Genomic DNA, 15,732 nt, shown 5'->3' with positions numbered 1-15,732 from the left:
ATGTCTGGAAGTCTATTACATAGTGAAATGCGTGGGTGGGTGACCCGAGAAGCACATGTTACTGCATCGAGTCGAGTACAAGCGATAGATATCTTTATCAAGCTCAAGGAAATGGCTTTTCGAAAGCGCTTAGGCTACAACTGGAAAGCACGAAAAAATCCTGTTAAGAAAGCGAGCCAAGAAATTGTACCCAAAGTTGAGCTAGATGATCAGACTGGAAGTCACCCGGATGACACCAATTCACTGGTACTGCCGTCTAGGAAGAGGGTCAGCTCAGGTGCAGACGAAGAATGTATTCCCAAAAGAAAAAAGTTGAGCTCCAAGCACAGGAAACGTCTACAGAAGATCGTAGAGAGCAGGGAAAAGAAAGCGAAGGTTGGTTTCCAAATAATGCCCACTCCACGTGGTCAACTCTAATCCATATTCACAGAGAGCTGTTCTATTGGATAGTCTATCTACGCTGGCCCTCCCCGACTCATATATGACTTTCTTCCACTCGTCCACCAGTATCGGCCAATCAAGAAAGACAAATAAGCAACTACGCTCAACCCACCCCCTTCCAGACACGCCCACTCCATACAGCGAGCCCGTTAGTCATCGGCGAAAAAACCAACGCAAACGAAGGAAAGTTCGAGAGGAGAAGGTACAGCTCAATCCTCGCCCTCCTGCAGTACAAGTTGAAGAGGTTAATGGTGATGTGGTTAATGAGGATGTGGACACTGACGAATACTGTAGCGACTCAAGCCTTGAAGATAGTCAGAGTGAGTCTGAGGAGGCAGTAAAGAACAAATGTGAAGAAGCCAGCATCATTTTGGAGAATGGCCTTATTGAATCGTCACCACCTAAACATGTAGACTCTACCAAAGAACTGATAAAACAGTGTGCACAGGATGATCCAGAACAGACTAGATGTGAAGAGGCTATAAAGACAGAGAAGAGGCCGGCTGTGTTCATTGGGCTGGAAAGAGATCCAGATGTCCAGGTGTGAGTTCAATAATTAAACATTAATTTCCCTAATTATATCTACATGTTTACTGTCCCTTTGCCGCCCTTGTATGGAATGATTAATATTGTATTTCGTAGTACAAGGTAATCAGAACTGCCGCACCCATAGCCTCTATGTTTATACACATCGAGTGTGTAATCCACCTCACGCCTACTCCACCCCCACACTCACAGATGGCACGGCTCTCTCTCCCCATTCTCGGCGAGGAGCAGATTGTAATGGAGGCCATCTCCCAGCATCCTGTAGTGGTCCTGTGTGGAGAGACAGGAAGTGGCAAGACCACTCAAGTACCACAGTTCCTGTATGAAGCTGGCTACACCTGCAAAATGGGTGGAACATCTCTCATAGGGATCACCGAACCCAGAAGAGTGGCGGCCGTCAGTATGTCCAAGCGGGTTGCCATGGAGATGGGTCTATCTACCAGTGTGGTGTCCTATCAAATTCGTTACGAAGGCAATACAACAGGTGCAGTTTGAATAGTACGTGTATAGACTTATTGCTCTGGTTATGTACACTAGGCATGCGTGTGTTAGTTGGTTTTCTACGCTAGTTACATAATTAATGCTCTACTGTGTGCATGCATGCAGGGTCATCAGGGTGCATTGTGCAACTACTTCACATGTGCCTTAAGTAACCTGCAACAGAAAGTTCACAGTTGAGGCACTTTAGTACTTTGATCTTATCCAAGTGGTCAGCACTTGCCTCACTGTGTGTACATAATTGTGTTATCATAAACAGGATGACTAGTCGCCCATGTATGACTTTTGGAACATTACCTCTCTGTGTGCATGTGAAAATGAGTGATTTGTTATGATAATCCTATTAACCCAGCTGTCTCCCTTCCTTTGTCAGTGCAATTAGCTCACATCCTAATTGTGTTTCCATGGCTATTGCTACACTATTGATACAATTTCCCCTGTTTATGCCTGTAGATCAAACTAGAATCAAATTCATGACAGATGGAGTGCTGTTGAAGGAAATTGAAAGGGTGAGCGATTGTATGAGCTAATTTATGCTCCAATCTTCCTACATGCAATCTTCCTATATACATGTACCTGCATGATAGACTAGTTCCAGAGGAGGTCTAACCTGCGTGCACCAATCACTACAAGTTCAGTGCATTGTGGCCTGGACGTTATCACGTGACCGCAATGACGTCAATGCACTAAACTTGTAGTGATTCGTGCACGCATGTCGGTCCTCCTCTGGATGGTTCACTCCAGTATACACAGGTAGCTAGGGGACAAGTACACTGTGAAAGGTAACTATAGTATAAAGTACATGTGTGCATTATTGGTGTAATGGAAGTGTTAGCTAATGGAGTGGAAGTTAGATCATAGCCATAGTGTCAATTAGAAATGTGTGCATACTCAGTCTGCATAGTTACCATCATGTGTTGAGTTAGTTACATAGTGCTCTTTTGTGAGCACCTGCAGGGTCATCAGGGTGCATTGTGCAACTTCACATGTGCCTTAAGTAACCTGCAACAGAAAGTTCACAGTTGAGGCACTTTAGTACTTTGACCTTATCCAAGTGGTCAGCACTTGCCTCACTGTGTGTACATCATTATAATTATAATAATGGCTGGAAGTTTTATTGTATAATAATGTGAGAGATGCTGTTTAGTTTTATTTTTTCTCAGGATTTTCTTTTGAGCCGCTATTCCGTGATAGTGATTGATGAAGCTCATGAGAGAAGTGTCTTCACTGATATTCTGATTGGCCTGCTGTCTCGTATAGTTCCCCTCAGGCAAAAGGTGAGAGCTCTGATTTGTTTCAAATGTAATGACTTTTGAAAATACATGTCAAGGGCTTGTATGAGGGGCTTTTCAAATACAAAAGTACAAGCCCTTGTAGAGGAACGAAGTGTAAGATCTTGCATTGGCTATAAATTATTCTAATAAAACTGGTGACTTGTTTTTTACTACGGGTCATTAATTAGTCTGTAGTAGTCACATGTTGTTAAGGTGTTCAGGTGCTTTGCCGGCTAACAATACAGCTTTGTGATATGCTAACCATATTATTGTTTGTACATGTATGTTTCTTGTGTACAGAAGGGAAACCCCCTGAAATTTGTAATAATGTCTGCCACGCTGAGAGTAGAGGATTTCACAACAAACCCTCATCTCTTCTCAACCCCTCCTCCCGTCATCTCTGTGAGTCCTCCTACACACACACACACACACACACACACACACACACACACACACACACGTACACTCATTCAACCACCTGCCTGACAACATGCACAGATTACAACTGAATGCATATATGGTGAAGTTGTATCAGAACCTACCACCCACCCCCTCATGCACAGATAGAGTCTCGGCAATATCCTGTCACTGTACACTTTAATAAACGGACTCCTACAGACTACCAGGCTGAAGCGTATCGCAAGGTCTGCAAGATCCACCGTACGCTTAAAACTGGCAATATTCTCGTGTTTGTTACGGGGCAAAGAGAAGTACACACACTATGTCGGAAGCTACGGCAGACGTTTGGTGGAGTGGGTGAGGTTTGTGAGGACGATGACGACGGCAGTATGCCGGTAGAGGGTGTGATGGTTGTGAGAAGAGAGGGGAGGAGTTACAGAGACATGGCTACACGTAGGAGAGAGATTGACCTTAATAAGTGAGTAGCCTCTCTAATGATGTGTTTAGATCAGTGGTTGCATAGAAATAGTCATGTTTTGAATCTAACATGGCTCATCACTGTCTTGAGTTTACTTACATACGATTGTGCATTTTCCTAATTAAAAGATGGCCCTTGATATCCCCTTATCAAATATTCATTTGGAGGGGGTTGTATCCAGGGGTACGATTTTGCCCCCCCCCCCCTCCTCCCCTGGAAAACTTTGTCTATGTATGAACATCTGCCAGAAAATGTGTTTGTTTTTATAGTATATGGTTTTGGGGCAGTGTTATCATTCTCCCAATCAAATAGTACTTTCTGTTTCTGTTTACTGTGCTTTTGCTGATTAAGTATTTTGTACTTTTTAATTGTACTTACCAATTATAGTTATCCTATTTTGCCCCTGGCTCTTGAGGAAGTTGTGGGTGTGGCCAACAGTGACGAGTGTTATAGTGGTGACGAGTGGAGCAGTGAGGGGAGTGATGATGAAGGATCATGTGATCCGTCACATGACTCTCAACTACCATTGTTGGTACTACCGCTCTATTCACTTCTAGCCCCTCAGCAACAAGCAAAGGTTGGGTTGTACCGCAAGACAGTCATGCTTTTGTGACGGGCAATTTTACACTCCCCATCTTAATGATATATCTGCCTCCTTCCCATTTAACTTCATAATTTCAGTACCTACAATAGCTCCTGTTAAGTTTTCAAACATATCATATGACTGCTTACCCTTGCCCCCCCCCAGGTGTTTCAAACTCCCCCAGAGGGGGTTCGACTGTGTGTGGTGGCCACTAACGTAGCTGAGACCTCCCTCACCATCCCGGGGGTCAAGTACGTCGTTGACACTGGCTTCGTTAAGATGAGATACTATGACAAAGTGACAGGCGTGTCCACGTTCAAGGTGGGCTGGACATCCAAGGCTTCAGCCAATCAGAGAGCAGGACGGGCTGGTAGAACGGAACCAGGACACTGTTACAGGTATGAGGTTGCCATGGTTATATATAGTCAAGTGGTTGGCTATAATTTTACGTTACAATACGCATCTTCTGTCATTCCTAGACGTTCCGTGAATTCTTTTTCTAAACACTTAGCTGCTTGTTTCATTGGTATGCCCCTCCCCCTTCTGTGTGCAGGTTGTACTCTTCTGCGGTGTTTCACAATGAATTTACTGAGTTCTCTTGTCCTGAGATGACCCGGAGACCAGTGGACGACCTCGTTCTACAAATGAAGGTACGGTAAAGATCATCTCACTAATAACTGTATAAATATGCATGCATACCTACATTCGTTGATTTTATTATGGTTATTTTTACAGGCTCTGGGAATCGCCAAAGTTACCAATTTCCCCTTTCCCACTCCGCCAGCTGCAAAGACCATCACTGTCAGTGTGTCGGTGCTGCATGTACACAGTGTTAGAAATAATGGTTATTGACTGTATGGTCAAATGTTATTTGTATTGGTTATTCTAATTAAACGTCTGGTCAATGACCGATGGCAGTGAGTACTTTCTAACACTGCGTACACATGTACTATACATGTACAGTGTACATGCATAGATGCATCCCCTGACAGGCTGTGATGTTTCATACTTTCGTTCTCCTGACTAACAGTGATGAGTACCTTATAAATGCTGAGCCTCACCAATAATTATGAGCTAAATGTACTTGTCATGTTACATGCTCTTTTGTTGTTCTGATATTTCTGATCTCGTTGAGTATACATATTTAGTGTGTAAACATTACCATACCATATGCAGGCTGCTGAGGATCTGCTGTTGAAACTCGGTGCACTTGACTCTCCATCTCCCCTCATGAATGAGCCGCCCTCCATCAATCCCCTCGGCCGAATCATGTCCCATTTCCCTCTTGCTCCTCGCTATGCTAAAATGTTGGCCCTCGGTGGTCAAGGCGACTGTATTCAATATGTCATTGCTTTGGTAGCAGCTCTAAGTGTGAGGGAGGTGTTTGCCGAGGGTGGTCTCCATGACGATGAACAGGTAGGTTGCTGTGGTTACCTTGAATGTGGCTGATTTAAATAATAATTGTGCTCAGGAGGACGAGAAAAGGAAGAAGAGACAGGATAGAGTGTACAGTATTAGAAGAAGCTGGGCTGGACATGTAAGGAAGTCTGCATGTATACAGTAAACATCCGTATAGCGAGTTATTTTCGTATGATGGACAGTTTCGTATTGCAGAGCATCGTACGAAAATTAAAACTCCGAAATTATTCTACTGCAATACGTTCAACGTCACTATCCTGAGCTGTACAAATATGATTTAAATGGTAGTTCATAGAAAAATTGCATGCTATACAGTATGTACAATCATTCATGACATCAGGAGTACATTCATGCACTCCTGATGTTACGTTGTATATGTCATATCTCTATTTTTGTGATTTTTGAAAATCAACATTGCACAGTTGGTAATAATCATCAACAGAATGTGTGTTTAACAAACAAAATACCAACACAGCATATTTACTACTACGTACTTATGTCACCTGACACACAGGGTGAATGCCAGCTGCTGGGAGATCTGATGGTCCTCTTACGCGGTGTGGGAGCCAGTGAGTTTGCTGGATGCACTCCGAGTGTGTGTGAGAGTCACGGCCTTCGTCACAAAGCCATGCTGGAGGTCAGGAAACTGAGACAGCAGCTCACCAACACTGTCAATGCCGTGTGTCCTAGCAACAGGGTGTACCTTGACCCCAAGTTGGCCCCACCCACTCAAGAGCAGGTTTTTACAGTACAGTTACGATAATGTCGATGTGGTAATTCTTTTTAATTATTATGACACTTTGTATACCCATTATTTTACTGAGTTGTCTAATCATTTCCTTATACCTAGGCAATGCATAGTTTTAACGATGAATGCCTCCTCTTAAATTTAACATTGTTATTGAGTACTTGAAGAAATGTTTGTGCTATATTCTCAATGTATAATGCTCCATATAATAGTGTCTTAAAACAGATCATGCTGACATAAACCCCAGCCTCTATACTGTACATTAACTAATGACCCCACACACAGGCACGGTGTCTAAGACAGATCATGCTGACAGGGCTGGGAGACCACGTAGCCAGGAAGATACCCACTCACTCTCTCGACTCTGAGGACAAGAAGAGGCTCCGCCATGCTTATCAGGTGTGTGTGTGTGTGGAGTGTGGGTAGGTGTGTGTGTGTGGGGGGGGGGGGTGTAGGCGTTTTCTTTTATTACTTGTAACTATATAGTTATGTATATTAGCCTCTTCAATTGTTTGTTTTTATCCTCATTATTTTGTAAGTACACTTACAGTTGTCCACGTATGTAGTGGTATACATAAATTATTTAGACACTACTGTATAGCGGGTAATTTTCGTGGGGTAAAAAATTCGTTCAACTGGAAAACGGTGATTTTCGTGAGTATACATTTCGTTTTACTTATTGCTTGCATTGCATGTGTTACGGTAAGCCACGCCTACGTTTTCGTGGGGAAATTTTTCGTATAGGTCAGCTTGCCCACGAAAGTAACGAATATTGTACCCCACGAAAATTACCCGCTAGACAATAGTTGATAGATGTACATAGGAAAAGCGCCTCAGAGGAGGTATACATAATTATAGCTGTTTAGAAAGTTTCTACGTGGTTTAGAAGCTCAAAGGGCTGGTTGTAGAATCCCTAACGTAGTGAGGGTTCTACTAGCCCTGTACTAGCCATCATGTAGGAACAGTGTCTAAGCATTTTAGATCATAGCAACCATGAGTTTCTAACTGATCAGATTTGAATGTTCTTATCTAATCTTTGCTACATGATTTTCTAAGTAATTATAAACATGGCGAGAGAGGCATTAGCACAGCGCAGCTTGCAACATTCGTTAGTTTATAGCGTTAAAATCATTGACACACAAACAAACACACACACAATAATGTTTTGAGGTATAATCAATAAATGTTGATATTCTATTGATTAGATCTCGATACGTAGCTGTTCCACTGAGTAGAGCCTTAGATTTCCATTTCCTGTATTGAATGAAACTTCAGTGACAATTAATACGCAATCTCACTGAGCACTAATCAACAAAGAGCATGCATTGAGCCCCCTAAAGCCAGTTGAAAGATGTTCATTAGGAGGTTTACCATTCAATTGTGCATTGTGCAATAATGACCTCATGAGTACAGTTTTTTGTGAAAAGACCTAATAAGGTAATTTGGTACTCTAGTGTATCTTTTGTGCAATGCGACTTGTCCATTGTCTGGAGTTTAGAGGTGTCTGCTATTTGGTGTTGCAGGTACACTAGTTACATTGTAAAAGCAGTTGGTACAAGGCATGCTGTCCGCTGTAACAGAGAGGTCCACTATTTAGAGAGTTCGTTATAATTTTTACTGTAATGCTAACTCTAAGAATTGCCTGAAGATACATTAATAGTACTATGCTTTCTATTTTGTACACGAATTGAGACACACACAAATACTCACCTTTATATACTGACAGATTTGGTTAGCAATTGTCTCTTTCTTCAGCTTTACTAACATTTCCAGAAGAGCCCAGAATGTCGCTTGTGAGAGCTTTTTTCTTTTCCAGATTCTCAAGCACTCAATCATGGCTATGTGGGTATGTGGCTTTCTGTGGACATCAGTTTGTTCGCCAGGAGATAATTCCATAGCATCAACATAGAGCTCCACATTGTCAAAACTAACAGCCAAATATGGTATGTCTTTTTGTTGGATTTCTCTGTTGACTTGTGAAGTAGTGAGTTGATAATTGTCCATCAGTCGTTGAACACCTGCACTCACTGGATGAGAAGATGATCCTACAGTGTACCCAGTAGCCAGTGCTGTATAAGAACATGACATTGTTGCAACGAAGATATAATAGGCTATAATCATAAATAGACACTAGTTGATAGATCTACATAATTATAGTACATGGGAAAAGTGCCTCAGACTCAGAGCAGGTATACTATGGGACTTAGTATACCTGCAACTTACTTAGTATACCTAGTATTCCGTTGTCAAGTAATTGTATTGAAGTCAAGCCTCAAGGGCAATGTTTGCGCATGCGTACTAGTATCTAAATGAGTTAGATTGGGATTTAGAAGCCCAATGGCACTGATTTAGAAGCCCCCAGCCATTTATAGTACCCTCGCTACGCTCGGGATACTAAATCAATGCCTTTGGGCTTCTAAATCCTAGTCCAACTAAAAAAATACATACATGTAGCTAGCACCCCCGTCCACTGTGTTTTGCTTCCTTTGCTAGTAAGGACTCCGTCTCTCTCGACCACGCTAGCACTCTCGGAGCTAAGTGCTGATGGTAGTAGTGGGCGTAAGAGACTCAAAATATCAGCTATTAGCTGTAGATGCTCTGGTCCACACTCAGCTATGTGCTTCTGTAGTTCCTCTTTTGTTCCCTGTGAATAATTAGTGAAGCAAGCTAGTGTACACATTGTCATTATAATTAGTTACTATAATCATACGAATAAATATTTTGATGCTACTGTATAGTCAGTACCATCTTATAAGATGGTACTGACTACAGTAGCATCAAAACATTCATCCGATGTGACGTGTCCACTTGCTTCTCTAGGAATTAGTTGTTATCCTTACTTGTATAGACTATACTTACTGTTTGGCTGTGTTGGCATCCTAGAGAAGCTAGAGGACACGTCACATCAGAGGCGAATGTACATGTCTTCAGATGAGCCTCCAGATCTGCCGTCTTGTCCTCCCATTGGCAACCGTTGCCTTCGTAGGGGCAGAGGACGATCATCTTTGCAATCTCTTTCCTCACAAACCGATCGGGGAAGCACTTGTCTCCATCTGAACTGAGGTCTTCTTGGCAATCAGGTCGCGGGCACTTGGGGGAACTGTAGAATAACAATAAATAGTCCAGCTATATATAACATGTAAACAACTATAGCTGTATACGGGATTACCTATTACGTTTTGTTTACGCATAAATCAATATAGCCATTACAACTCACCTAGTTGCCATTAGCTCATCTGCACAGCTCTCACACAGCCAGTGGCCGCACACTGACTGTACAGCATCCTTGCAGAGATGGTGACAGTGAGGGCAAGTATACTTGTCAAAGAGATCCAAGTTCTGTACTGTGCTGCGAGCTATTTTACAGTCTGCCATTCCTGCTATAAATTCCTGCTATACATTTATAGTAGTGACTGTTGATGACTGCTGGTTGTTTTTATACTGCAGTGGTAGTTGAGTATGAATATCATTATCGCTAATAGCTATGTTTTTAGTGTAGCATCAGACAAGTTGTACTGGAGTTTTCTTGCGTCAATTTTTAGCATGGATAAACCCGGAATCTTCAACTGAGGGCTCTATCCAATTAAAGAAAGGTAGGGGCAGGGCCAGACGAAGAGAAATTTTGAAAAAAGTCAATTTGGTTGGAGCTAGCCTCCTGTTTATCGAAAATCAAGCGTATTTTTAGATACTTACCGTCTACTCTTAGCTTTTACTCGCCCGTATGAAGTTTTACAACGAATATCTCTTCTCTCTTCTAACCTTAATAGGAAAATCCTAGATGTTGTCTGGGGCAACACTATAGCCTTTAATAGGAAAATCCTAGATGTTGTCTGGGCTAATTTCAACTGAACATACACTTGTCAGAACTTTTATAGGTTGCAGAGGAATCAGCCTGGGGATTGCACCTTGGTTTCTTGGATAGTTTAATTTTATTCATTGCCTACATTATAATAATGTAAGCCTGGGGATAGTTTCTTAGATAGTTTCTTGGATACTCTGCGTAGTTAAGGCCCGGTCTGGCTGTAAATACCAAAATTCAACACTATGTTCATACTGCTGTATTATTTGCAATATACAGTGTATGCTGCATCAAAATGATCCAAAATGAAGCTCAATGTTTTCTTTTTCCAAAACACTAATTAGCTTAATTCAATTATGCTAATTAGCCCCAAAAATGGTGATGACGTCATGCCACTTTTAGTAAGAAGAACTACAAAATGCGGCCATGAAGATGCTAAGATCAAACTTCAAAAACAAGGCTAGATGAACTTATCATTGCTAGGTACTAATATCCGGCGGGGGAAGAGTAGGAGTTACTGTATTCTTGAGATACACAGCATAGCCTACCTCTAGAGTGGCTGTCAGAGCTAAAGAAGCCAGTATAGCTAAGGCAGTTTTGCACATATTGACTTCCCCCGCTGGAAATATAATCATGACAACCTACTCTATCTTTTGAGGGCCTAAACAACTAGTCTTACCTTGTGCAAGTCCACCGCATTTGTTGCTAAAGATTCTGTACAATAGTTCCATCAGCTAGCTAAGCAAGTACCTTGACTTCTTCGTGACACGTGACATCAATTGCAATGAATAACATTAATAATGGTTATGAACCTCATTAACACTACATAATCTACATCATCTACATTAAATGTTGGTAATGAATAACTTATCAGTGCCTGACCCAGGCCTTAACTACACAGAGTAGTTTTTTCATTGCCTACATTATATGTAGATCGTGTAGTGTTAATAGTGTTAATGAGATTCATAATGTTTATTAATGTTATTCATTGCACAGACGTCATAATGTCAACTTCGCTAGCTGCTAGAACTATTATAGATTATCTTAGGCAACAAATACGGCGAACTTAAACAAGGTAAGAGTAGCTGTTTAGGCCCTCAAAAGATAGAGTATGTTGTTATGATTGATGGGAAGTAAAAATGTCCAAAACTTTTTTAGCTATGCTAGCTTCTTTAGCTCTGACAGGCTATTTTGTGTATCTCAAGAATACAATAACTCCTACTCTTCCCATCAAGGATACTAGTACCTAGCTATGAGATGTTCATCTAGCCTTGTTTTTGAAGCTTGATCTTAGCATCTTCAACGCCGTATTTGCATTTCTCTTTCTGAAAGTGGCATGACGTCATCACCATTTATGGGACTAATTAGCATAATTGAATTAAGCTAATTAATTTTTTAGAAAAAGAAAACATTGAGCTTCATTTTGGATCATTTTGATGCAGCATACACTGTATATTGCAAATAATACAGCAGTATGAACATAGTGTCAATTTTGGTGTTGAAATCTGGTCCCGGGCCTTAAGTGCGCAGAGTTGATATGAACATACACTTGTCAGAACTTTTATAGGTTGCAGAGTGTAGTCTCATGAATCAGCCTGGGGATTGCACCTTAATACTATATTTATACCAGTTTGAGCACTTGCAGCTTTTATAGGTATAGCTAGCTAGCTATATTTATAGTATCTATAATTGCACAGTCAGCACTTGTCACACAGGAAGTGAAGGTCTTGGAGGGGAATTCCCCCATAATTACCATTCACTGTCTTCTCCCAGTTCATCTAGTATGGTGGGCGGGGAAGTCCCTCCTCAAATGCTCAGCTATAGCATACTATATTTATAGTATACAGTAGAACCTCGATTATCCAGCTCTCCATTATCCGGAACCTCGATTATCCGGCTTGGAAGTTTTTTTTAATCAGATTTAATAATTCAGAAAATGGGCGTGTCCTTGAAATGCGCATCCGCATTGCAGCTGTTACTATGGAGACAGGTCTGCTTATCTTCTGCGATGCGCAGAAAACCATGTGGCACTGCTGTTTATTAATAAAGTGGGTGGATTAAGGCGTGGTTTATCTATTCGTTATCTGGCATATTCACTTAACCGGGCTGCCTCTGGAACCAAGGTGTCCGGATAATCGAGGTTCTACTGTACTGTACATCTCTAACTGCATGTAAACAATCAATTTCAGAAATGAGCATGGCCCAAAATGTTTCGCCATACCGCCATCTATGTTAATAAGAGTGGCAGATTCAATGCCTTGTTGTCTGGGATAAGTAGACAGTCAGAGTGAGTGAATTCACTATGTTTGGACTTTTATAGTAGGTGTACATGCATGTGTAAAAATGCTGTGTGCTATGAAGTGTGCTATGAATTTCCCCATTATTGTTTAGGAATATCTCAGGTGATTTTTATGCCTCAGTGCGCATGCGCAAGCGAGGTATACGGTAGTGTGTCTGTGTGTGTGTCTGTGTGTGTGTGGACTGCTACAGCTGCTCAAGGATCAATGAAATGCAAGTAAGAGTTTCTATAGGCTTCTAATTGTGTTTTCTTGGATTTTAATTCGTAAGATTTGTAAAATAATGCTTTGTTCTCGAGTTATGCCTAGTTTTGCTTACTAGGAATGCCATTGCAGCCTTTTCAGAAGCACATAGCCAAACTTGTTTACCGAGTGTTGCTACTCTACTTAGTAGTTAGCTCTGCACTAGAACGCTAGATATTGGTAGCTGCAAGGCTCTGCTGATGCAGCCATTAATTTTTAGACTTGAACTTTTGGCATCAATCGTTTTTAAGGTCGATCATTACCCACTCTTTGAGTTTGCATGCAGCAAAATTAATTGATGCAAAAATGTTCATCATTTGCTATTAGTAGAGCTTGTTATATAGCTTTGGCACCTCCACCGAGGCATCAGCACCTACGGTGCTTTCATTAATTTTGTCAGCATTTACAGTACAGTGTCTTAACTCATTTAGATACTAGTGCGCATGCGCAAACCTTGCCCTCGAGGCAATACAATTATCATATAGCGCGAAATTTTTGAGGGGCTTAATTTTCGTTGATTTTGTAGGTTAGCAATCCTACACGAAAACTAAGTCCACGAAAATTGTTCTTTAATTAGAATTATCTGCTATAATGTGCAAAGATTAAAGGCGTGGCTTCCGGTAAGCAGTCATTAAACATTGTGCAACGAAATGCTTTTAGAGGCCATTCCACGAAATATAAGTGCCTCGAAGATTTCGATAGTACTTGACAATAGTAAGTTGCAGGTATACAAGTCCCGTAGTATACCTCCTCTGAGGCACTTTTCCCTTCCTATGTAGATCTTATCAACTTATCAACTTAGTGTCTACGTAATAGCAGGAGTGCATGAAATCATGTAGAAACTTTCTAAACAGTGTCTAGATCATAGATGTACAACAGGCGATGTACAACAGGCGATGTACAACAGGCGTGGTGTAACTTTGCTCTTTGTGTAATATAAGTATCGCTCCCCCCTCACAGAGCACCCTCTGCTTGGACCTGGTGTTTCTCCATCACTCATCGTCCCTCTACCACACCCAACCAGAGGTGGTGGTCTTCCAGGAGATTGTGGAGGCAAAGGCTCTGTACATGAGGACAGTGTCGGCCGTAGAGGAGGCGTGGCTTCCCAGAATAGTCCCTCAGTACTGCACCTTCTCACCCCCACTCGACACACCTCCTCCGTCATATGATCCAGACACTGGAACTGTTAGATGTCACATGACTTGCACGTATGGTGAGTGCATGCAGTCATAGTGTATTACTTATTATTGCTCTTGATCGCAATATATTGTATATTTATAATAGAGAGAGACCAACTTTTTGATGTACGTGTATGTGCAGTGCATCATAAACTAGGAATGTTTTAGATGATTTGTTCTCGATGCAGGGGATCTGAGTTGGCCCCTGTCAGCACAAGAGCTACCTTATCCTGATGGCGTGGACAAGTACAAACTGTTTGCCCAATTCTTACTACAGGGGAAGGTAAGATCCATTATACTCGAGAGTTCTCATTGGGAAGAGTACTCAACTCTACTTAAAACTGTAGTAGGCGTTCTGTCCAACCTACGTCACAACCCAGAGGAGGTACGACACACGTGCCTCGATTAGGCTAATTGCCTCTTCGATAACATTGAGCGTGGGTGGATAATCGAGGCGTGGTTACATCCACGCTCAAAGGTTATTGCAGAGGCAATTAGCGTAATCGAGGCACACGTGTCGTACCACCTCCTCTGGTCACAACCACATGCTGTTGTAAACGGAAATCTTAAATTAGGAAGTTTGCAATTTATTGGTAATTATCACTGACCTTTCATGAGTTATTATTAGTCTCGCAAGCCACGCCCCCTTATCTCGAAGAGGGCCTGGCAACAGTGTGCATGTTGAGTTGTCCCCTGCACCAGGGGATTGGCACCGACAATCAGATTGTAGATTTGTAAAACGTTGTCATCATCAACCCACTCATATCATAAAACCACACCCACATGATGTCATGGATTAGCATGCTGATAGGCTTAACCCAGGTACAACACAACACGTGTGCCTCCTCTGGGCTAATTGCCTCTGCAATAACGTTGAGCGTGGGCGTAATTATGCCTCGATTATCCGCCCACGCTCAACGTTATTGCAGAGGTAATTAACACGTGTTGTACCTCCTCTGGGCTTAGCCAGAGAGTATACATAATTAAATTCCACTGGGACAATTTCTGGCTTGGGTTATTGTTATTGCACCAGTGAGTATTTGTGACAGGTCAGCATAATGCCTCCTGTGTACTGTCTATTGGAGTGCATAATTATTATGGCAATAAAATTCATTGTAACTTCTTCTCTTACATATCTATTCCACTAGGTGATTCCCATACTAGGGGAGTTCACCCCGCACCTCCTGGTCTCACCTGTTGCCATGGTGAGAAAGTGGTCAAAGTAAGCGCGTTTAGTGATAATGCTGTGATGATCATACTTGCGTGTACAGGATCCACAAGCAGTGTGAGACTCTGTTGAATGCGTTGCTAAGCCTCAAAGTGTGTTCTAGAGATGCTCTTATGGATGCATGGACAACCCAGCCAAAGTGTGAGTTCCCGTATATATGTACAATGCTTCAGTACCGTATAGCGGGTAATTTTTGTGGGGTGAATATTCGTTAGGATAAGCTGACCTCCGCAAAAGTTTTATGCACGAAAATCACCGTTTTCGAGTTGAATGAATTTTTACCCATAAAAAGTACCCGCTATACGGTAGTCATTATTGCCCTCATTGAACAAGTCTCCACCCACGTAGCAACCTGTGTGCGTGTGTGTGTGAGTAGCTGTGCTTGTTCTTTATGTGTATAATTATTATAATTTTGCACTGCAGATTTGCTGAAAGCGTATTCACTGTGGCTACCGGAATCAAAGCACAAGAAACTATCTCAAATGTGGCCCCCAAAGACAGCAGAAACTGGCTCTACATGAACTAATTAAATCTTCTTTGTCATGCATACCGTAACAATGTATTGCGGTTCATGTTCGTGTCCTCTGCGTCATAAAATAAT

At 41.8% G+C, this 15,732-nt stretch overlaps 2 protein-coding genes across 3 annotated transcripts; one reads left to right on the top strand and one right to left on the bottom strand.

Moving 5' to 3' along the window:
- Nucleotides 1-33: 33 nt before the first annotated feature.
- Nucleotides 34-15,678, top strand: LOC135340373 (probable ATP-dependent RNA helicase DHX37). Of its 2 annotated transcripts, XM_064536704.1 has the most exons (20): nucleotides 34-375; nucleotides 431-982; nucleotides 1,180-1,471; nucleotides 1,939-1,994; nucleotides 2,649-2,762; nucleotides 3,060-3,161; nucleotides 3,323-3,636; nucleotides 4,024-4,213; nucleotides 4,385-4,617; nucleotides 4,773-4,869; nucleotides 4,955-5,020; nucleotides 5,396-5,635; nucleotides 5,691-5,756; nucleotides 6,153-6,377; nucleotides 6,672-6,785; nucleotides 13,686-13,938; nucleotides 14,092-14,186; nucleotides 15,052-15,125; nucleotides 15,175-15,272; nucleotides 15,555-15,678. In XM_064536704.1, exons 1-20 carry the CDS (start codon nucleotides 112-114, stop codon nucleotides 15,650-15,652), a joined length of 3,543 nt encoding a protein of 1,180 aa, XP_064392774.1. In that variant the 5' UTR covers nucleotides 34-111; the 3' UTR covers nucleotides 15,653-15,678. The 2 variants fall into 2 exon arrangements, with proteins under 2 accessions (XP_064392774.1, XP_064392775.1); XM_064536705.1 differs by lacking the exons at nucleotides 13,686-13,938; nucleotides 14,092-14,186; nucleotides 15,052-15,125; nucleotides 15,175-15,272; nucleotides 15,555-15,678 and adding an exon at nucleotides 8,203-8,329.
- On the bottom strand, nucleotides 8,788-9,778 carry LOC135340430 (TNF receptor-associated factor 3-like). The gene is made up of 3 exons (XM_064536779.1): nucleotides 9,604-9,778; nucleotides 9,246-9,486; nucleotides 8,788-9,030 (listed from the first exon to the last, which is right to left on the bottom strand). The coding sequence occupies exons 1-3, from the start codon at nucleotides 9,759-9,761 to the stop codon at nucleotides 8,803-8,805; spliced, it is 627 nt and encodes a 208-aa protein (XP_064392849.1). The 5' UTR covers nucleotides 9,762-9,778; the 3' UTR covers nucleotides 8,788-8,802.
- Nucleotides 15,679-15,732: the final 54 nt, after the last annotated feature.

Source organism: Halichondria panicea, chromosome 8, assembly GCF_963675165.1.
Source record: "Halichondria panicea chromosome 8, odHalPani1.1, whole genome shotgun sequence".
Lineage (NCBI taxonomy): Eukaryota > Metazoa > Porifera > Demospongiae > Suberitida > Halichondriidae > Halichondria > Halichondria panicea.
This window is presented reverse-complemented; position numbering and strand designations above follow the sequence as displayed.

Excerpts from the sequence above, each read along its gene's own strand:
- LOC135340373 (XM_064536704.1), top strand. The coding sequence starts at position 112 with ATGGCTTTTCGAAAGCGCTTAGGCTACAACTGGAAAGCACGAAAAAAT. Across the intron at positions 4,214-4,384 it reads CCCCTCAGCAACAAGCAAAG|GTGTTTCAAACTCCCCCAGA; the intron begins GTTGGGTTGTAC and ends GCCCCCCCCCAG. Across the intron at positions 5,021-5,395 it reads CAGCTGCAAAGACCATCACT|GCTGCTGAGGATCTGCTGTT; the intron begins GTCAGTGTGTCG and ends TACCATATGCAG.
- LOC135340430 (XM_064536779.1), bottom strand. The coding sequence starts at position 9,761 with ATGGCAGACTGTAAAATAGCTCGCAGCACAGTACAGAACTTGGATCTC. Across the intron at positions 9,487-9,603 it reads GATGAGCTAATGGCAACTAG|TTCCCCCAAGTGCCCGCGAC; the intron begins GTGAGTTGTAAT and ends GTTATTCTACAG. Across the intron at positions 9,031-9,245 it reads GATGCCAACACAGCCAAACA|GGAACAAAAGAGGAACTACA; the intron begins GTAAGTATAGTC and ends AATTATTCACAG.